This window comes from Episyrphus balteatus, chromosome 3 (genome assembly GCF_945859705.1).
Source record: "Episyrphus balteatus chromosome 3, idEpiBalt1.1, whole genome shotgun sequence".
NCBI classification, from domain to species: domain Eukaryota; kingdom Metazoa; phylum Arthropoda; class Insecta; order Diptera; family Syrphidae; genus Episyrphus; species Episyrphus balteatus.
Window position 1 is genome coordinate 123,507,239 of NC_079136.1, and position 23,705 is coordinate 123,530,943.

At 35.6% G+C, this 23,705-nt stretch overlaps 4 protein-coding genes across 5 annotated transcripts in view; 1 reads left to right on the top strand and 3 right to left on the bottom strand.

Moving 5' to 3' along the window:
- The window catches only part of LOC129912972 (leucine-rich repeat-containing G-protein coupled receptor 6), a 72,820-nt gene extending 70,488 nt beyond the window's left edge, over positions 1-2,332 (top strand). For both annotated transcript variants that reach the window (XM_055991258.1, XM_055991259.1), the window contains exons 14-15: positions 51-1,709; positions 1,767-2,332. In XM_055991258.1, the coding sequence (XP_055847233.1) occupies positions 51-1,709; positions 1,767-2,044 (1,937 nt within the window). In that variant the 3' untranslated portion in view covers positions 2,045-2,332. The remainder of the gene's footprint in view (positions 1-50; positions 1,710-1,766) is intronic.
- On the bottom strand, positions 2,256-20,601 carry LOC129915220 (fibrillin-1-like). Its single transcript, XM_055994699.1, has 12 exons — positions 20,420-20,601; positions 18,983-20,354; positions 18,775-18,926; positions 16,384-16,391; positions 13,609-13,777; positions 13,400-13,548; positions 7,670-13,341; positions 5,931-6,018; positions 5,781-5,871; positions 5,660-5,718; positions 3,768-5,603; positions 2,256-2,633 (listed from the first exon to the last, which is right to left on the bottom strand). The coding sequence occupies exons 1-12, from the start codon at positions 20,567-20,569 to the stop codon at positions 2,432-2,434; spliced, it is 9,948 nt and encodes a 3,315-aa protein (XP_055850674.1). The 5' UTR covers positions 20,570-20,601; the 3' UTR covers positions 2,256-2,431.
- On the bottom strand, positions 18,769-19,447 carry LOC129912977 (uncharacterized). Its single transcript, XM_055991265.1, has 2 exons — positions 18,983-19,447; positions 18,769-18,926 (listed from the first exon to the last, which is right to left on the bottom strand). Exons 1-2 carry the CDS (start codon positions 19,386-19,388, stop codon positions 18,769-18,771), a joined length of 564 nt encoding a protein of 187 aa, XP_055847240.1. The 5' UTR covers positions 19,389-19,447.
- Positions 20,602-20,764: 163 nt separating the features above from the next.
- On the bottom strand, positions 20,765-22,147 carry LOC129912975 (tenascin-like). The gene is made up of 2 exons (XM_055991263.1): positions 21,925-22,147; positions 20,765-21,863 (listed from the first exon to the last, which is right to left on the bottom strand). Exons 1-2 carry the CDS (start codon positions 22,096-22,098, stop codon positions 20,841-20,843), a joined length of 1,197 nt encoding a protein of 398 aa, XP_055847238.1. The 5' UTR covers positions 22,099-22,147; the 3' UTR covers positions 20,765-20,840.
- Positions 22,148-23,705: the final 1,558 nt, after the last annotated feature.

The window sequence follows — 23,705 nt, forward strand, 5'->3', positions numbered from 1 at the left end:
TAACAGTTTTAACAAATATAACAGATTTTTCTAACATTTGAAAATCATAGATAATCTTAGTAAAAAATTCGGTACCCAAATGACTGACTTGTGGAACAACTTTGGACAAGACTTCAACTATCCCGGCAATCTACCAGCCTATGTTGAAGAGTATTTTGAAGAAGATCCAGCTAATATTGGTCCAATTCGACCATTTGGCTCCGATGTGACTCCAGGATCTGTACAATGTCTACCAATGCCTGGACCGTTTCTTCCCTGTGCTGATCTTTTCGACTGGTGGACTTTAAGATGTGGAGTGTGGATCGTATTTCTCTTAGCTCTTCTTGGCAATGGAACTGTTGTCTTTGTTTTGATATTTTCCCGTTCAAAAATGGATGTTCCAAGATTTTTAGTGTGCAATTTAGCTGCTTCGGACTTTTTTATGGGCATTTATCTAGGAATCTTAGCAATCGTTGATGCTTCAACTTTGGGAGAGTTTCGAATGTTTGCGATACCCTGGCAAATGAGTGTTGTATGTCAAGTTGCTGGTTTTCTAGCAGTTTTGTCATCAGAACTCTCAGTTTATACATTGGCAGTGATAACTTTGGAACGCAATTATGCCATTACACATGCAATCCACTTGAATAAGAGGCTTTCGCTAAAGCAGGCCACCTACATTATGATCTTTGGTTGGATTTTCTCACTAGTCATGGCCATTTTACCGCTGATTGGAGTTTCAGATTATAGGAAATTTGCTGTCTGCCTGCCATTTGAGACTACCACTGGAATAGCTAGTTTGAGTTATGTAATTGGTCTAATGTTCATTAATGGTTGTGCATTTCTAACCTTGATGGGTTGCTATCTGAAAATGTACTGGGCCATTCGAGGGTCTCAAGCCTGGAACACTAATGACTCCAGAATAGCTAAACGAATGGCTCTACTTGTCTTCACTGACTTTCTTTGTTGGTCTCCGATAGCTTTTTTCTCAATTACAGCGATTTTCGGTCTTCAGCTGATATCTTTGGAACAGGCTAAAATCTTTACAGTCTTCATTTTACCTTTAAATTCCTGCTGTAATCCATTCCTCTATGCAATTATGACGAAACAATTTAAAAAAGACTGTGTAATGCTGTGCAAAGCATTCGAAGAAACTCGAGTATCCCGGACAGTTGGTCGCTCCGATCGTGCTCCAAAAGAACTTCCACCACTCTTGTCAACAGCTCATCATCCACCAGGATGTCGCTGTCTCCGGATGATGCCTAATGAAATGCCAACTTGGCATAAGATGCCTGTCAAAGCCGAAGGCTCCAGTATCTGGTCAAGAGCGTGGCAGAGGCTTCTTTGCACCAAAACAAAAAAACGAAGATCGGAAAGTCGACGTCGTAATGCAGCAAATACTGATCCATATACCTATCAATTTTCGGAGATCAAAAACAAGAAACAAACTCGTGCAAGTTCTATTTCGAGTGAGAACTTTTGTTCGTCTAGATCGAGCAGTTGGCGGAATGGTCCTCCGTCAGCGCACACATGTGCCATTCCATTGAAAATGATGGAACCAAGTGGTCGCCGCAGACACTCGGCATGGTTGATAACAAGAAAGACATCTCAAGACTCGAATTTATCAAGTTCGAGGAATGATTCGTCAGCATCGGCAACAACAGCAAGTACGTCGACTTTTAGGCTGTCACGATCAAGTGCTGGGAGTACTACTCCATTGCCTCCAATAACTGGTAAGAGATCTTCATTTATCATTTTGACCATTTCTACGATTTCTTCTCATTTTCTAGCTCATAACAGTAAAACTGTATCAACAACATCCAAGCCCCGGCTTGTTCGTCAAGAAGCCGTTCAAGAAGAAGACGATTCTTCACCGCCACGTTTGGGAGTTCGATTTCTTCCAACAATACCATCAGCAGCTGATAGTAGTGTTGCATTGGAAGATGATTCGATTCAATCGAATTCGGGAAGTGTTACGAATTTCTATACCGTTTTAGAACAACAAACTGGTACAACCAAAGCCATGATCTCTAGTCCCAAATATCCGGCCAATGAAAGGCCACCATGAATGGTATAAAAAATGGTATAAAAGAAGAAAATGGAAAAGAAGGCAAAGCCATTAAAAGTATGTGTGTAATACCGTTCAAGACCGTGATATATTATATTAGTTATTATTTTTAAAAACACAAATTCACATAAATTTAATAAATAAAATAAAAAAAACATCCCATTGTAAATGCTAAATTTATATTTTTAAATGTTTAAATGTATAAAAATAAAAAAAATAATAGTTAAAGTAGTTTAATATTATATATTTATAAAATGAAGATAAAAACAGAAAAGAAAAAAAAAATACAAAGCATAATAATAATAATTATTTAGATTAAGTTTAAATGAGCCGCCATGTTGTTTTTTATTTTTTGGATATTTTCTCATATATTTCAGCTCTTTTAGTTCAACTAGTCTCCACTAGGGGCAATTGATCGTAGTCTAAATCATGTGTTATTATTTCAGGAGTTTCATGTAGACGCACTGGGGGAATTTTTTCATCTTTATACCTTCGAAGGAACCATCGAAAGACTGAAACCATAGCAATTAGACCGATGCAAAGGAGGAGAAGAACAATTGTAGCTATAGTTCGGTTACTCATAGAGTGTCTGGAAAGAAATTTATAACAGTTGGGAATTATAACAGTTGGAAATTATAACAGTTGAAAATATAACAGTTGCATTATAAAAAATGTTAAACTGATTGGTACATACATATAAAGAATTTTGAAATAGGTATGAGTTTCAAGTCAGCTGGCAAAAAATTAAATACATTTTGTTTCTAAATTTCGAAAAAAAATGCATTTTATAGAAAAATGCATTCGAAATTTATCGTGTGATAAAATCAAAAGAAAGGTCTCTCTAATCTCTATTCATAGCTGAAAACCAAAAGTTTCTTCGACGTTTGGTTGCTAAGTTATTCCAAACCAAACATAGTTTTTACTTACATTCGGAGCCAGTTTTTTCGGATTTCAGTCTCGAAACAAGTTTTGGTTTACTGATATGAGTTCACAGTGAAAAAGCCTATGCATTTATAGCTTAAAAAATTACAAAATCTATTTTTTTCAGATTTTCGAAAAAAACTCAAGGTAGGTACCCCTTGTCTAAAAATATGGAATTTTAAAAAATTTTCGCCAAACCCATCGAGTGATATGTCAAAAGAAAGGTCTCTCTAATATTTATTCATAACTGAAAACTAAAATTTTCTTAGAGGTCTGGTTGCTGATTTATTTGCATCCAAACTTGTATTTTTGTACTCATTTAAGTCATCTTCTTTCATTTTTAACCCTAGTTGATAAGCTTTTATACGTTAAACAAATAACCTCGAGTTACCTAAGATTTTTTTTCTTCCGTAAAGATTTGTTCCCACAGCTCCTATCAATCTTTACTCCTATGAGTTAGGTTCCCAGTATTAGGTTCTAGTATTTTCAAAACAAACAATGTTGACACATAGTCTTCTCTATCAATTTTTAAACCAAAAAACATAATATTTCCTTGAGGTCTGACAAAAAAAAAAAACTCACTGACCGCAAAAAAGGTCTATACAACACCAATTAATTATCTGCGGTCCCTTACCCGTGAAGCTTTTAAATTGATAAGGTTCTTAAACTTAAAACATGGCATTGACTTGGCTTCATTACGTTGGTCGTCGATAATAATTCTTATCATTTTTTTCAAAAAAAATGTTTAACTCAAAAAATATAAACAATTAATTAATATTATAAATTATTACTTTGAACTTACTTTTGGGGCACTTGAAAGCTTGTATCTTTACTTAATAGAGCCAAGCATGTTTTTTCGTTCCTATCAAAATACCATCCAGATGGACAATCACATTTATTTGGAGCTACACAAGTTCCTTTACCGCAACCATCCCAACAAACTGGTTGACATTTCATCATAGGTTGTTCGTTATTCGATGATGATATTGATTCCCAAGTGAAGCCTTCATCACAATGACAGACATTTGGCAGAATACAAGTGCCATTCTCACAAAGTCTTTCACACATTGGTCGGCATTCATTGACACTTCCATCAATAAATTCGTAACCTTCTAGACAGGAACAGGTGTTAGGCTGAGTACATTCGGCATTGATACAGATTTCTGTACAAATAGGGTCACAAATATTTGGAACGGAGGCATTAACAACTTTGTAGCCATCATTACAAATGCACCGATCTGGAGCAACGCATTTAGCATTCTCGCAACTTGGCCGGCATTTCGGGATACAAAGATTCGGAATTTTGGTATCTTCATACCCTGGCCAGCAATCACACATATAAGGTTCCACACAGGTTCCATTAATACATCCCGGCTGACACACCGGATCACAGATGTTCGTCGAGTTCAAACGATGCTGGTAGCCTTCGTAACATCGGCAGTTTGAAGCTGCATCACAAACTCCATTCACACACTTTAGATTACAAATAGGCTCACATTTCCCGGTCAAGTACCGCATTCGATATCCCGGTTGACATTTACACAAATTATGAGCAATACACTCCCCAAATCCACAATCGAAATCACAAACCGGGTCACATCGGTGACTTTCTGTCTCATTCGGTTTGTAGCCTCTAAAACAACGACATGTATCCGGAGCGGTACAAATACCCTTGTGACAAGGTTTACTACATTCCGGGAAACAATGATGTGGCAAAAGTTGTTGATAACCCTTATTACAGGTACAAATCCCAGGACTTGAACAAAATCCATTCGAACATCCATTTTGACAAATCGGCTCACACACAGTCGAACTTCCATTTTTGAAGCTATAACCTTTGTTGCAAACGCAGGTATCCGGTGCAATACAAGTTCCATTTTCACATTCATTCCGACACTGTGGAGTGCATTTGTGAAGATCTGTCTTCACATAGCCATTATGACATTCACATTGTCCAGGTTCCTGACAAAATCCATTCTCACAACCTTTGGGACAAGTTGGTTCACACACCGATTGACTGCCATTTTTGAATCCATACCCATCGAAGCAGGTACATTGATTTGGAGCTGTGCAAAAGGCATTCACACAGGTGTCTTTACAAATTGGAGCACAACTTTGCGATGCACTATGAGCTAGATTTGTGTAGCCCAAGTTACAAATGCATACTTCTGGAGCTCGACATTCGCCGTTCAAACAACCACTCGAACATGTTGGATCACACTGAGAGACACTGTCGATTCGGAGAACATATCCTGGTGAGCAAGTACACTCATCGGGACCGGTGCAAATGCCATTTCGACAGGGTTCTTCGCAAACTGGTTCGCAAACTGTTTCATTGGGCTTGAGTGACCAACCCAAGTTGCACGAGCAAATGTTCGGTGCAACACAATGACTATTCGATCCACATCCATTCGAACAAACCGATTCGCAAACGGTAGTGCTGGAATTTCGAAAAGTGTATCCGGTATTGCAGGTGCAAACATCTGGAGCTGTACATTCTCCATTTACACAAGATTCTGAACATTCGGGAATACAACGACTGTTGTTTTTGGAATTTGTATAGCCTGGGTCACAATGACAGACTCCGGGGTGTAGGCATTTTCCAGCTCCACAATCTTCACATTGTGGAACGCATTCTCTAAGAGTGTGGAACATAATTTTTAATAAAGAAAGAGGTTAGATTTTGTAACTTACTCTGTTCCATTAGCTTTGGCATAACCTGCACAACAAACAAGTTCCATTTCTTGAAAGGTCTAACGAAGAAAAAATTGATTTGGTGAAAGAAATTTCGGTTAAATTTTGGTAACAAACTTACTTCTCGAATGGCTTTTACTTTTAAAGGATTTCGAACAGGACTAAGACTGTATTTTCTCACAGTTACCAAACTATATCGGTATCTCATTTGACTAAATGGACAAATTTATTTTAACTTTTATGGAGAAAAAGTAGATATTTAGAAACTTACGGAACCATTTCTGTGCAAGAATAGCAAAGACAAATTTGTCCAAAAACCATCAAAATTATTCCAAGACCTCGTGATGTCATTGTAAGTGCTGTTTACTGAAACCGAAGCGGCTAATAATTAAGCTGAATTAACACTGAATTAATGCAATTAAAGAATGATCAGTTGATGTACCTATTTGCATCCGAAGCAGAAGCTGTTTTGGTATCAATGAACTTAACTTTTTTCTTTCGTTATCTTTTTTCTTTCCTGAAGAAATGGTAAAATAAAATATTGTTCAATTGCTATGGAATAAGCGATAAGAAATTTGTTTTGTTTCTTTTTTTAGAATTAGCAGAAGATAGAAGATGCCAGTCAGAAGCGGTGAGTATGAAGTCAATAATTAATTAAAATTGATAACGAAGAATAGACTATTGACCGCAAAAGTTGCAATTTTTTTAAAGGGTTTCTGCAGACATGGAGAAAATCTTTGAACTTCTTAGGGATTTGGGGCTTTATGAAATGTTTTTTTTTTAATATATTTTTTTACAGACCTCAATTTTTACAATTCACTTACTAATGTTGTAACTATAATACTGTCTTTTTTCACCGCCGCCGGTCTACTCTCTTATATCTTCTGCCTAGTGTGCTACTTTTCTCTTCTGTTCTTCAACTGTTCTACTATTTTACTGTTCAACTCTTCTACTTTTCTACTGTTGTACTACCGACCGAAGGCTTTCTGTCTACTGTTCTACTGTTTTACTCTTCTACGTTTCTACTGTTATACTAGCTACTGTCTTGTTCCTATTGTTCTACTGTCTATAGTATACTTCCTTCTTTCCACAACTACCTTCTTTCTATTCTTTTCTGTCTACTTTCAACTATTATCAGTCTACACTCTTTTGTCTACTGTTCTACTGTTCTACTGTCCACTGTCTACTGTTCTACTTTTCTATTTTCCTACTGTTAACTGTTATACTTTCCACTGTCTACTGTACACTGTCAATTGTCTATTGTCTATTGTCTATTGTCTATTGTCTATTGTCTATTGTCTATTGTCTATTGTCTATTGTCTATTGTCTGTTGTCTATTGTCTATTGTCTATTGTCTATTGTCTATTGTCTATTGTCAATTGTCTATTGTCTATTGTCTATTGTCTATTGTCTATTGTCTATTGTCTATTGTCTATTGTCTATTGTCTATTGTCTATTGTCTATTGTCTATTGTCTATTGTCTATTGTCTATTGTCTATTGTCTATTGTCTATTGTCTATTCACTATTGTCTACTATCCACTGTCAATTGTCATGTCAGCTGTCAACTGTCAACTATCAACTGCACTTCTGTCAACTGTCAACTGTTATCTGTCATTCGTCATCTGTCTACCGTCAGACAGACCATCAATTGCACTTAAAAAAATAAACTTCACTTAATTATTTCACTGATATTTGTTCAGTAATTTATTTAAAACAAAAATTAATTTATAATTTAACCTAAGACATCACATTTTCTTATATATTTTTTTTTTTTATAAAATTTAAGTAGCTAAGTTTTTTTTTTTGAGCAGACTCTGCTGGACTAGGTAGTTTTAATTTGCACCAATTTTACTGAAGTATTCGACAATTATCAAATCGATTCGAGTTAGAAAAGAATTTATACGCAGGATTCAGTTTGTCCAATTGAATCATCAAAGCATCCAAATTGTTCTTCTAAAATTAAAAAAATCTTGAAATCAAAACTTTTCAAATTAAAAAATGAAACTTACCTATTTCTCCGACATGATAGGACTTCTCCTTTTTCAGAATTAATATTATCATCAGAATCAAACAAATGAATAAAAACAAAATGACATATAAAGCTGGCCAATAGACAGCATGCTTTAGACGTTGTGTCAAACTCGGGAAATCACATTGGAAGGGATTATTAGGATTTAACTGTGTGCCTTCATAACATCGACAAATGTTAGGGGCAATACAATCTCCATTGAAACATCCAGGTTCTGCTAAATCTCCAGGAGGTTTACAAATTGGTCTGCAGATATTGGGAAACTCAGACTCTGGATCTACCTGATATCCTTCTAAGCATGAACACTTGTTGGAAGAATTACAAGTTCCATTGGGACAATCCATTTGACACACTGGATGGCAACTGTCAGAAAACCAAGTGTAGCCAAGTTCACATGGAGAATTTGGAATACAAACATTGTGTTGGAGTGTAAAATTTTCTGGACAAGAACAAAAAGTGTCTTGAATGCAGGTGCCATTTCTGCAATTTTCCGGAGTACAAAGGATATCGTTGTTAAGTCCTAACATTTTCGGAACACGATTATTGCTGGGCGATTGATTTAAAGTGCATTCGTAATCTAGCGAAGTTTTCTTGAACTTTTTCCAACATTTACAAGTGTTTGGTAGAATGCAATCGGAGTTTATGCACTGTGGATCACATATTGGTTGACACACAGTGTTATTTAAAAAATATCCTTCGTTGCATGTATATTTTTTAGAATTTCCACAAGACCCAAAGAGACAAGACTTTTTAATAATTGGTTTGCATGTTTCGTTTGATTCATTTTTTTCGTATCCATCATCGCAAGTACACACATTAGGCTGGGAGCAAAACCCATTAACACACTTATTATCACAAACTGGTTTGCAGGATTCACTTGGAAGATCAAAACTGTATCCTTTATAGCACATGCAGACACCAGGATGAAAACAAAATCCATTGGGACAACCGTTTTCACAAATTGGTTCACAGTTTCCAGTTGTGGAATTCATGGTATATCCCTTAATGCAAGTACAAATTTCAGGATTAGAACAAAATCCATTGGGACACCCATTTTTACAAACTGGTTCACAGGTTAAAGAAGTGGAATCTATGTTGTGTCCTTCATTGCAAGTGCAGACTTCAGGTGCAGAACAAAAACCATTGGGACAACCATTTTTACAAACTGGTTCACAGGTTAAAGAAGTGGAATCCATGTTGTGTCCTTCATTGCAAGTGCAGACTTCAGGTGCAGAACAAAAACCATTGGGACAACCATTTTTACAAACTGATTCACAGGTTAAAGAAGTGGAATCCATGTTGTATCCTTCGTTGCAAGTACAGACCTCAGGTGCAGAACAAAAACCATTGAGACACCCATTTGTACAAACTGGTTCACAAGATTCAGTAGTGGAATCCATGTTGTATCCTTCATTGCAAGAACAAACTTTAGGTTCGGAACAAAAACCATTGGGACAACCATTTTCACAAACAGGTTCGCAGGATCCAGTAGTGAAATCCATGTTGAATCCTTCATTGCAAGTACAGAATTCAGGTGCAGCACAAAAACCATTTTGACATCCATTTTTACAAACTGGTTCACAGGATCCAGTAGTGAAATCCATGTTGAATCCTTCATTGCAAGTACAGAATTCAGGTGCAGCACAAAAACCATTGGGACATCCATTTTTACAAACTGGTTCACAGGATCTAGTAGTGGAATCCATTTTGAATCCTTCATTGCAAGTACAGACTTCAGGTGAAGAACAAAAACCATTGGGACATCCATTTTTACAAACTGGTTCACAAGATCCAGTAGTGGAATCCATGCTGTATCCTTCATTGCAAGAACAGACTTCAGGTGCAGCACAAAAACCATTGGGACATCCATTTTTACAAACTGGTTCACAGGATCTAGTAGTGGAATCCATTTTGAATCCTTCATTGCAAGTACAGACTTCAGGTGAAGAACAAAAACCATTGGGACATCCATTTTTACAAACTGGTTCACAAGATCCAGTAGTGGAATCCATGCTGTATCCTTCATTGCAAGAACAGACTTCAGGTGCAGAACAAAAACCATTGGGACAACCATTTTCACAACCTGGTTGACAGGATCCGGTAATGGAATCCATGCTAAATCCTTCATTACATGTACACACTGCAGGTGCAGAACAAAAACCATTGGGACATCCATTTTTACAAACTGGTTGGCAGGATCCAAGACGGGAATTCATGTTGTATCCTTCATTACACGTACACACTTCAGGTGCAGAACAAAAACCATTTGGGCAACCATTTTTACAAACGGGTTGACAGGATCCAGTAATGGAATCCATACTGTATCCTTCATTGCAAGTACAGACTTCAGGTTCAGAACAAAAACCATTGGGACACCCTTTTTTACAAACTGGTTCACAGAATCCAGTTGTGGAACCCAAGCTGTATCCTTCATTGCAAGTGCAGACTTCAGGTGTCGAACAAAAACCATTGGGACAACCATTTTTACAAACAGGTTCACAGGATCCAGCAGTGAAATCCATGTTGAATCCTTCATTGCAAGTACAGACTTCAGGTGCAGAACAAAAACCATTGGGACAACCATTTTCACAACCTGGTTGACAGGATCCGGTAATGGAATCCATGCTAAATCCTTCATTACATGTACACACTGCAGGTGCTGAACAAAAACCATTGGGACACCCATTTTTACAAACTGGTTGACAGGATCCAGTAATGGAATCCATGCTGTATCCTTCATTGCAAGAACAGACTTCAGGTGCAGAACAAAAACCATTGGGACAACCATTTTCACAACCTGGTTGACAGGATCCGGTAATGGAATCCATGCTAAATCCTTCATTACATGTACACACTGCAGGTGCAGAACAAAAACCATTGGGACATCCATTTTTACAAACAGGTTGGCAGGATCCAGTAATGGAATCCATGCTGTATCCTTCATTGCAAGAACAGACTTCAGGTGCAGAACAAAAACCATTGGGACAACCATTTTCACAACCTGGTTGACAGGATCCGGTAATGGAATCCATGCTAAATCCTTCATTACATGTACACACTGCAGGTGCTGAACAAAAACCATTGGGACACCCATTTTTACAAACTGGTTGACAGGATCCAGTAATGGAATCCATGCTGTATCCTTCATTGCAAGAACAGACTTCAGGTGCAGAACAAAAACCATTGGGACAACCATTTTCACAACCTGGTTGACAGGATCCGGTAATGGAATCCATGCTAAATCCTTCATTACATGTACACACTGCAGGTGCAGAACAAAAACCATTGGGACATCCATTTTTACAAACTGGTTGGCAGGATCCAAGACGGGAATTCATGTTGTATCCTTCATTACACGTACACACTTCAGGTGCAGAACAAAAACCATTTGGGCAACCATTTTTACAAACGGGTTGACAGGATCCAGTAATGGAATCCATGCTGTATCCTTCATTGCAAGTACAGACTTCAGGTTCAGAACAAAAACCATTGGGACACCCTTTTTTACAAACTGGTTCACAGAATCCAGTTGTGGAACCCAAGCTGTATCCTTCATTGCAAGTGCAGACTTCAGGTGTCGAACAAAAACCATTGGGACAACCATTTTTACAAACAGGTTCACAGGATCCAGCAGTGAAATCCATGTTGAATCCTTCATTGCAAGTACAGACTTCAGGTGCAGAACAAAAACCATTGGGACACCCCTTTTTACATACTGGTTGACAGGATCCAGTAGTGGAATCCATTTTGAATCCTTCATTGCAAGTACAGTTTTCAGGTGCAGAACAAAAACCATTGGGACACCCATTTTTACAAACTGGTTGACAGGATCCAGTAATGGAATAAATGCTGTATCCTTTATTGCAAGAACAGACTTCAGGTGCAGAACAAAAACCATTGGGACACCCATTTTTACAAACGGGTTGACAGGATCCAGAAATGGAATCCATGCTGTATCCTTCATTGCAAGTACAGACTTCAGGTGCCGAACAAAAACCATTGGGACAACCATTTTTACAAACAGGTTCACAGGATCCAGTAGTGAAATCCATGTTGAATCCTTCATTGCAAGTACAGACTTCAGGTGTCGAACAAAAACCATTGGGACAACCATTTGTACAAACTGGTTCACAGGATCCAGTTGTGGAACCCAAGCTGTATCCTTCATTGCAAGTGCAGACTTCAGGTGTCGAACAAAAACCATTGGGACAACCATTTTTACAAACAGGTTCACAGGATCCAGCAGTGAAATCCATGTTGAATCCTTCATTGCAAGTACAGACTTCAGGTGCAGAACAAAAACCATTGGGACACCCCTTTTTACATACTGGTTGACAGGATCCAGTAGTGGAATCCATTTTGAATCCTTCATTGCAAGTACAGTTTTCAGGTGCAGAACAAAAACCATTGGGACACCCATTTTTACAAACTGGTTGACAGGATCCAGTAATGGAATCCATGCTGTATCCTTTATTGCAAGAACAGACTTCAGGTGCAGAACAAAAACCATTGGGACAACCATTTTCACAACCTGGTTGACAGGATCCAGAAATGGAATCCATGCTGTATCCTTCATTGCAAGTACAGACTTCAGGTGCCGAACAAAAACCATTGGGACAACCATTTTTACAAACAGGTTCACAGGATCCAGTAGTGAAATCCATGTTAAATCCTTCATTGCAAGTACAGACTTCAGGTGTCGAACAAAAACCATTGGGACAACCATTTATACAAACTGGTTCACAGGATCCAGTAGTGGAATCCATTTTGAATCCTTCATTGCAAGTACAGTTTTCAGGTGCAGAACAAAAACCATTGGGACACCCATTTTTACAAACTGGTTGACAGGATCCAGTAATGGAATCCATGCTGTATCCTTTATTGCAAGAACAGACTTCAGGTGCAGAACAAAAACCATTGGAACACCCATTTTTACAAACTGGTTGACAGGATCCAGTAGTGAAATCCATGTTAAATCCTTCATTGCAAGTACAGACTTCAGGTGCCGAACAGAAACCATTGGGACACCCATTTTTACAAATGGGTTGACAGGATCCAGTAATGGAATCCATGCTGTATCCTTTATTGCAAGAACAGACTTCAGGTGCAGAACAAAAACCATTGGAACACCCATTTTTACAAACTGGTTGACAGGATCCAGAAAAGGAATCCATTTTGTATCCTTCATTGCATGAACACACTCCAGGATGAGAACAAACTCCATTTGGACATCCATTTTTACAAAAAGGCTGACAACTTCCATTTTTCCCAACTTCATACCCAAACTCACACTCACAGGTTTTCGGAGCTATACAAAGCCCTTGACCGCATCCACCTGGACAGTCTGGTACACAATTCCCATCAGAATTTTTCACATATCCTTCTGAGCAACTACACTTTCCAGGACCTGAGCAATATCCATTCTTGCAAATCTCCTTACAAACAGGCCTGCATTCTTTGCTACTCTCATCCATTTCATAACCATCGTTGCATGCGCATTGATTAGGTTTCGCACAATATCCATTTTTGCACTCTTGCACACATTTAGGTCTGCAACCTCCTTTGCCATCGCTTTCAGCATTCGAATAGCAAGTGCACACTTCCGGAACTGTACAATATCCATATTCACATTTGGTACAATCCGGTACGCATCTATGGGAAAAATTAAATTTAGTTGAGGGATTACAACTTAAAAGACAAAAGCTTTTACCGAGATGGATTGAACTCATGATATCCTTTATTACAAGCGCACGTATTAGGGCTAACACATTTCCCATTAACACATCCATCCACACAAACTGGCAAACATCGTTTCGAGGTATAACCAGGACAACAAACAGTCTTTGGCTTCAATCGCAACTAAGATTAGATAACTTTTGAGAATTAATGTCTTGACTTTTTGAAGAAATTTTTTCTTACCACCGTGACTGGTTTACCTTTGGCATTCAATTTTGTTGCACGATATTTAACTTTAACTGTTTTAAAGCAACTTCCTGTATCCGAGTCCACCACAGACACTAACACTGAAATTAATATCAGCCACAAAAGCCAGCCGAAGCTTCTAAATTCCTTTTGCGTTTTCATGATTCTAAGTTTGAATTATAACTGACGGAACTTGACGGCACGAAACTTGCTCAACTCTTGCAAAAACACTGTGCTGTATGCTCTGTGGTGGCTTAGTGCGATTAAATTGCGCACATCTTCAGCTGGAACTTGCCTATGGTTTTTTATCACGATTTTTTTTTTTTTTTGCTAGCTATGTATTAGGTTTTGCAAAATTATACATAAGCAATATCACTGTGAGAATTCCGTTCTAGATTTGATTTCAAAGACCAACTTCATAACAATATTTACACCATCAAGACACGCCTTCTTAAATGTGATTTTATACAAACAAACTTAAGGAATCGTTATTACAGATCGGCAAACAGTCTTTAGAAGATTACAAGAAAAAACAAAACAAAAAATGAAGCTGGATCATGCCTGAGAGTATTTAGGCGCCAGACTAAGCTATGATTCAGATTAGTATTCAAAGATTCAAATACGAGTACTTTTTTGTCATATATTTTTATGGTGGCGCAAAGATAAGAATTGAATGTGATGAAGAATCATTCCAGCAGTAAGTAGCATTATGAGTTATATGACGATAAACTATGAAGACCTTGGATTACAAATAAAAAAATGTGCGGTCTCTTAAGTTTTTTGTGTATTTATTTTTTTTTTTGTGATTTTTTTCTTATCGAAATTGGAATTTTTTTCACTTGCATTTATGGAAGTTTATATGTTCCTTATTTGATTGCGGTTATGGAAATGATTAATGGAATTGGATAATAATAAAATGGATGTGATTCAATGTTGAGGAGCTGCAACAAGTTAGTCATTCGTAGGATTATCTCTGTTGTGGTACGCATTCGAGTGAAACTAAACTAATGAGACCTTCACATAAGGTCAAAAACTGATTTTGTGAAAGATCATTTGGGGTAGTAATTTTGGAAATATTTTTTATTTTGCAAAAATTATTTTGCTTTCTTCATTGACAAAAATGCATTTCGCAAATTTTACCACTTTGAGAATTTATTATTTCGCAATTTTCATGTTTACCATTTGTTTGTGTCATTTGGATTTATTCGCATGCATTCTAAATGCATTTCGCAAAGTTATACTTTTCAAGCTTTTATTTTTGCTGTGTTTAAACTTTGGCGAGTTCTCGCTTTTACTTTACTTTTGCAAAGTAATATTTCGCATTTTGATACATATTTCACAATTTTAAATTGTCAAATTGGATTAGTTTGAAGATTATTATTAGAAATTTTGTTATTTTTGTCGTTTTTTGCGTTTTGCATAAATTGATTTTGCAAATTTTTACGAAGCATTTTTTTATTTCGCTGCGTTAGCACTTTGCTAACTTACTATTTTGCATGTATAGATTATTTTATTAAGCATTCGGACTAATAAAGTTCGCAATTATTTTTTTACCAAATTTTTACTTCGCTTTAATTGCCATTTTTGCAAGTCACTATTTCGTAATATTTTTTTACTTATTTTGAGTTTTGCATCGCAGTACATTTCAGTTCATTATGCAAATTTTTTCTTCGCAATGTTACCATTTTTGTCAGTAACTATCTCAAATTTGGCATTTCATATTTTCGTCTGTCCAACAGACTGACTAGCAGAACGTTTTCAAAGTTTTTTTTTACTTTGCATTTTATCGTTTAACATATTTTTATTTTTCAAATTTGACTTTTTAACTTACTCAGTTCTATATTTCATTATGAAACCACTTTTAAAAGTGTAACTACTTATTTCCCATTTTTTAATTTTGCAAAAACTACGTTGGGCTCTTCTTTGCGAATTGCATTTATGAAAAATGCGTTGAGCTAAATTTTACTTCGCTATGTAACCACTATTGCAAATTAATATTTCGCATTTTTACTTTCAACATTTTAGAAACGTATTTGGATTTATTCGCATAAAATTTATCATTTTGCATTAGTGCGTTTCGCAATTACCAAATTGTTATTTCCCACTTTTTATTCATCTGTTATATTTTGCAAATTTTTACTTACCCCCAATTCTAACTTCGCTGTGCTACTACTTTGCCAATTTGCATTCAGATGTATTCGTTATCGTATTCCATATAAGAATATTATTATTGCACAAACAGAATTCTATTATTACAATAATGGGTTAATGGAGAATATACAATAAGAAAAAATCTTGTAAAAATCTTTAAAGACCTACTTAACGATTATTATTATGCATTTTGTATGTAAATATAAAGTTAGCAAGTGTGCAATTTGATTGTTTGATGTGTTAGTACTTCTAAAAATGACGAATGCGAATACTTTGCAAAATGATAACAAGAACAATATAACAAAATATTTTAATAACCAGTGGCCGTTTAGGCGATAGGGGCGATTTTCTAAATACTTTTGTGACACGAGTAGGCATTTATTTATATACAATAACTTTGGCCTCGCAAAAAAATAAATATACCTAACGGTTATTGAGGAGAATTTACAAGAATGTTTTGTTATCGGGTAGGCGATAGGGATATTATTTCTTACAAATATAAAACATAAAAAAGTTTAACAAAAATGACAACAAAATAACAATAAATTATTGTTTTTATTTTTAGAGTCATAAGAAATGTGTTTTAAGCCGAGGCAAAATAAATACCTTAGTATTACGTACCTGAAAGTCTATAAGCGAATTGTGACCGCAAAAATCTTTCTGACTAGTATTTTTTTATTTACATCAAAGCTACAACTGATTTAATCAGAGAGACAACAAGTCCGAAAATTCCATAAATGTAATGGATCTTGTTTAAGCAATGAAGTTTTTTCTCTATCCGATGACGTTTGTGTCTGTCAAAATTGTCACCGATGACAAGAGCTGTCAAAATGCTGATTGTACTTCACCAAACACCAGCACTTGTTGGGCACATTATGAACAATCAAATGACACATCCTGTCATCTGAAGTGCACCGAATTGTCATGTACGTTCGGAACATGCTATGCCAATGATATTTATATATGGAGTCAACCAAGTCACGAAAAATGAATTCGGAGACATAAAGAGTTTCAGTAAATACGCTGCCATTGCATCTTATGGGGAAAATTTTCTTGGCTCAAATTACTAAAAGTGACCAATTTTCGATACTTAATACAGAAATTTCATTCGGCGTTTCACTTCACTAAATCTCTGAATGCCAGAAATGCGACACCATTGCGTGGTGTAGCCAAAATTATGATTTTCTTTCCCTAATAGAAAGTGAAACTTTTCAAAAAGGAAATTAGCTTTGTTGTAATTTTTTATTAAATTTAAAAATTTAAGTTTTAAGCGTGCACTAAACGAATAGAGAAATTTTTTTTTATATGACATTTTTGAATTTTAACTTGAATTGCCCCCCAACCACTGATCTCTAAAATACACTGGATAGAGATCAGTGTTCTAATTCATGCAACTTATAACAGTTTTCTTGCCTCCTTTTGATTTCTTGACGTGGTACTCTTACAACTATCCATCTCTTTCTATTCAAACAGAAAAAGTGATCTTTGATCTCTATTACCATAGATAAATAACACGAAAGATTTCGAGCCAAGAAATATTCTATCTCACTTTCCTAAAAAAAATCCGTGCCTTCAACATATTTCCAGGGAAATTTTAATGTTATAAGGGCGAGCCTACAGTTTAATGTAGTGTAATTCAAAAATTCATCCTTACCCAAAAAAAAATTTAATTGGTACAACAAACCAAGTGTGCAACTTAAATTAATACTTAGGTATTTATGTAACAAAATGGGGTTTTACTAAATTAAAAAATTAAATATTTTCTACTGTCAACAAATTACAAACAAGAAACTTGCAACAAATTTTTAGTTTTTGTTGTATTCTATGAGCCTGACAGTGGATTTCTACGAAAAATAATCCTGTAAATATGCAATATTTTTTCTTTCCATTTTAGCTTTGCCAAACTTCGAATTCGAAATCAATACGAATTTGAATTTAAATTTTGTAAAAAGAAAGTTTAGATTCTAAAATATCGTCAACCGAGTCTTCAATAGAACTTTTGATGTCTCACTTTTAAAATAACTGTTCTGTCAGAATGTGACTATTCATGATTTAGGAGTTAAGCAGTCTTAAATTAACTCAATATATGTACTGCATTCTTTGATAGCTCCCTTTAAATAAATGAATTATTGTATTCTAATACCTTTCGTTTGAAACTATTTCAAGATAACATTTTTTTGCGAAAAAATTAAAAAAGAGAAAATAAACTCTCTTCAGAGCTAACTACTACAATGTTTCTTATCATAAAATGCATTTAGTGCTGATTGAACAAACAAACTGCTTACAATAATCTGAAAATGGAAATTCCTGTTCAGTTTATATTAAAACGTCACTTCACCATAATGTTGCTGCTCTCAATTGTTCTAAGTTTTCTTCCGCTTTTGCCGGCCTTGGATTATTCTTCTGATTTCATCATAGAGACTAAAAGTCCGAAACATCCATGTAATATATATTGTTTAAGCAATGAAGTGTGTTCAGATGACGTTTGTGTTTGTCAAAATGGTTATCATCGTTTAAATGATCGGTGTGTTCCGAAATGTGACAACGGCTGTCAAAATGCTGATTGTACTTCACCAAACAACTGCACCTGTTGGCCAGATTATGAACAAACAAATGACACCTCCTGTCATTTGAAGTGTACTGAACTGTCAGAAGTGTACAAATGTATCGATAGGCCGTCAATATTGCCTCTGGTGTCATTGGGCGCCTTCAGAATTGTTAAAACCAACGAGATGAGTGTAACGGAAAAGATATTAGCATTCATTTTTATGCTGATTATAGTAGTGGGTTTTAAATTATTGATTCGGATAATTATAAATGCTTGTATTTACGCATTTCGAAACTACATGATAATGGAACAAGAAACAGTTCACCAAGAAGAACAAGTTTAGATTTTATTTTACTATCAGTATTTTTTAATAATAAAGTAACATGACGAAAGTCTTCTAATTTTATGCTCTATTTTATTATATTTTATAAATTAAGTTTTGAAGCAATGCAAAATCTTTAAACTTTTATAACAAGAACCCCTCCTTCATGGTGTATAACACTTTCGCAGAGCCCCGGTTCATTTCGTCTCCTTCCAGCTGATGCTTCCTCATGTTTGCTATCCACTCTATGATTATTATTTGTATTAAAGTATCGAATTTCTGGAAAGTTGTGTTCTAGAAAAAGAAATTATAAAAAAAAACATTCAAAAAAGTATTAAAATCGTACTAACTTTGAGCTCTCAAACGATTAGCTTTCGATGATCTCCAACGTTTTATAACAACACAAAAACTAACTACAACAATAACAACTGGAATTGTTAGCAACATCAAATACCATCTTCTATCGATGTTGTGATAAATATTAGGAAATATTATTTGTCCTGCTTCTTTAACATAACAACGAAAATTATCATCACTAATTTTTTCTGTACCATTATCACATAAACATTCATTATAATCAATACAAGTTCCTCGTATACAACCATCAAATGATCCATTACACAAAGGTTTACATTGAAATGATCGAGAATTAAATGCATATCCTTGTTGACATTGACATTGACTTCCCCATTGACATGGATGACAGTATTTTTGTTGAAATACTTCATAGCCAAAATCACATATACAAATATTCATAATACAAAATGCACGTTTATTAAAGTCGAAGGGTTTTGGAATGATTTCATTATGTCGGGAAGGTTGTTGGAGAGTTGAAAATTTCGAAGTCTTATGGTAATTTGAGGTGTCTAAGACAGACTGTTCACTTGGAAGCTCTGTAACATCCATTAAAAATGGTTTCAACCTAGTCTCCAATTTTGGAGACTTTTTCGAATTCATATATTCTTCACCAGAATCTTCATGAGTTATGAATTTTACTCTTGGATAGTCAGTGATATCTATTAGTGAGGGTTTTAAGCTGGTTCGCTGCTTTGGAGACTCGACTTCTTTACCTTTTTGATATTGATATACATTTGCTTCAGAAGCAGAATCTTCATGTGTTATGAATTTTACCCTTGGAAACGTTGTCACATCTGTCGAAGATGGTTTCAAGTCTGTCTGGTGTTTTGGAGACCCAACTTCTAAGTCCTCTTGGTCTCCACTTGTTGGGCTCATAGATCTATGAGTTATGAACTTCACCCTTGGATACTCTGTCATAGCTGGCAAAGTCTTCTCTGTTGAAAATACGACTTCTGAGGATTTCTCTGGTTGGGTAGTTTTTAAATCCAAGTCTCCAAAACCAAGTTTTGAGCTTATTCGTTTCGTTGAAGATTCAATATCAAAACTTTTATGCAGAGTTGGATTTACAATTCCAATATTTACTTTTGGAATGTCATATACAAATGTTGTAGAACGCTCATTGTCATTCCGCTTTGTTGTTGGAGACATTGTTGTAGTTGTTTTTGTTGTGACACGACTTCGACGCTGACAATATCCATCAGAAATCTCAAAACCATGATAACAAGCACATTGATTCGGTCTATAACAATACCCATAACCACACGAATGCTCACAAATTGGTGAACAATTTGGAAATTCCTTATTGCGACTTCTTTCCTCATAGCCTTGACAGCAAACAAAAGTAATTTTTCTTCTGACTTTTTCCTAAAGAAAACCCAAAAACAACAAGATCTTAAAAATTATAATAAAATAACCTCGATAATTCTTACCTGTGCAACAACTCTCTGTGTCAATTGATCCATTTTATAGATTTTAAATTTTTGTAGAGATTCTTTTGTACAAACTTTATCTTTCCAATTTTGTGCTAAATTCATAGAAATCACAGAAAACAGTAAAATCCACAGTAAATTCGATGCCATTTTGTTTTCTGGTTTACTCCGAACACTCTCAAGAATTTAAACCAACTAAAATCTTAATTCTTATTCAAATAAAGCTTCATCCTAGAAGGCTTATCAATTTTCATGCAAATTATTTTTGTAATATCTTAAAACCACAAATGCAATAATATTGCGAACCCTGAACAATAATAAAAAGATAAGAACACATCTTAGAAAATTAAGATAAAAAATTGGTCAGAAAAAACCCATTTTATTATTATTAAAAAAACACTGATAAACAAAACAAAAATATCTAAATTTGTTCTTCTTGATGAATTGTTTCTGATTCCATTGTGTTATAGTTCCAAAGTTGATTTATCCAATTATTACGTCGTATTTTCCACATCAATGAAATCAAGCCCGTAACTAGAATCAATGCAAGAAAACCCACAATTACAAATGTCATTTGCGTTGACGATGTTTCACTTCTCTTGTCGTTCTTTGTGACTTTATCAGACATGTAGCGAATCACTGTAGTTGTTGTAGTCGATGATAACGATGGCAATGTTGACGGTGTATCGATACATTTGTACATTTGCTTTTGACAGATTGTATATCCTTCATAAAACTCACAATCATGAACAGGTATACAATCAGCTGTCAATTCTCTAGAATCCTCACAAGAATGTATACAGCGGTTTTCTGTCACATTTGTTTGCCACATAAACTTTGACCAACAATCACAATCATCTGCCTCAGAGAAGACATCATCTGCAGCCCAAACACAATTGCTACCGTTGTTGATAAATCCTTCAGCACATATACAAATACCATTGGCATTGCAAGTTCCAAATGTACATGACAGTTCGGTGCACTTCAGATGACAGGAGGTGACATTTGTTTGTTCATATTCTGGCCAACAGGTGCAGTTGTTTGGTAAAGTACAATCAGCATTTTGACAGCCGTTGTCACATTTCGGAACACATCGATCATTTAAACGATGATAACCATTTTGACAGACACAAACGTCATCCGAACAAACTTCATTGCTTAAACAAGATCCATCGCACGGAATTTTCGGACTCGTTGTCTCTATTACTAAATCAGTTGTAGTTTTGATATATTTCTCCGAAAATAAAGTCTCCAATGATATGCATTGTGAGCCATCGGCACTTTTATAATATCCAATATTACATTGACATTGATTAGGTTCCGAACAGAATGCATTCAATGGACATCCAACATAACAAATTGGCTGACAGCTAAAACTTGGCCAACCTTTGAATTGATAACCTGAATCACAACAACCAGGGATACGTCTTGGACGCAAACTGACCTTTAAAATAAAGCTTGATTTAATAATTTTGTTAAAAACTTTTTGAGGTTATATTTATTACCTTGGTCATTTTCTTTGGTGAAAAACGAAAACTATTGCTAAACCATGAATCTGAAAAATCCAATGGTGCCATTTTGTAAATTGTAGTTATGTAGGTTTCATATTTGATACATGAAGAATATTCCGAGGCCAGAAAAAGCGGAAGAAAACTTAGAAAAATTGAGAGCAGCAACATTATGGTGTTGTGACGTTTTAATATAAACTGAACATGAATTTACATTTCCAGATTATTCGCAGCAGTTTGTTGAGGCAAAGCTATAGATATCCATTGTGTGATAAGAATTTATGTGGTGGCTAGGTTTGACGAGGGCTTGGTTTTTTTCTTAACCCTCTAACTTTTTTATCTTTGAAATGTTTCAAACGAAAGAGAGTTATATGGAATAAAGATCGTTCCAAATCAAAAGTCCGATGGAAAATTGAACAGAAAGAGCCAACAAAGATTAAAACTCACTTGCTCACTGGATTGAAACATTCACGACGCAACTGAACTTTACTTAAATTTTGAACAAAAAATCGCAAAAAGGATTTTTCTTTCGAAACAATTTAAAGGAAAGAGTCTTGTATGGAGACCCTTTAATTGGTCGAGAGAACCCCTTGCTGAGTTTGAAAAAAAAAAAATTGTTATTTAGTGCCCCAACACTCGTTAAAATATTGTTCTTTTGACAAATTTTTTTATTGAGTTGCGGCTGCGTTACGGCTTTGTTACGGCTGCTGTGCAAAGCCCGTGCGGCAGTTTTGCGGCGAAATTCATTTTCCGACAGTCAGGCTCATAAATACCTTAGAATTATTTAAAAATTTGAGATTTTTCGGTGGTAGACTTTTCTTGCTAAACTTTTAGGCCCTGTGCACACTTGCTTTTTTTTTAGGGGTGACGCAGCCATTTGATTCTTCACTATTCAAACATGATGGTAGTGATGCTGCACCAATCTTCTGATAAATGTAACCATTCTAGAGGTGATAAAGGCACGACTGCGCCACCGCACGAGTGTTACATTTATCACTAGATTAACACAGCGTTACCGCACTTGTGAATAATTGTGAAATCAAGTGGAAAAAGGACTAAGCTGTCACAGAGCTGCAATTAATCAGCTACTCTGGTATTATCTGTTTGGGTAGAGAGAGATATGAAGCTAATTAGGTATTTCCCTGGATAGAAGGTTCAATGGATAGAGGCCACGTTACCATCAAAACATGTTCTTAAGACTAAAGGCAGGTTTTTAAAAGAAGAAAATCATCCCATATGTTTTTCAAACTAAGCGCAGGAGCTTATGATTGTCGTCCAAAGTGGTAGTATGCCCTTTTTTATACCAACAGACTTATCACAAAGAGCGTTATTAATTCCACACTGTAATTTTTATACTTTTTAGAAAGATTATTTTGACACGACACGGTTTAACCACTGCGCTGTAGCTTTATATTGTCAAAAGTCCATTGCGATACCCTAAAGACTAGCCAACTACTCGTTGGAACCTACTAAGCGTTACTAGGAGCGTTACTAATTGCTTAAGTACACTTAATGATACATTTCAACGTGATGTTTAGAACTTCGTGAGTTAAAAATCCTTCCGCAAAAAATATAAAATTCTCAGCAAGGCATTGAAACCCAAAAAAAAAAATGCGTACAAAAAAAAGTTTTTTTGGGCTCGTCTGTCGGGTTTTTGGGCGAAGATAAAAACTCTGTCATGGGTGTTTTTTTAATCGGCGAAACGACCTTTTCACTATCTTATTAATTTCAAAGCCATTTTTTAGGCTTTAAAAAAAAGCCATTTTTAGTCTCGTACA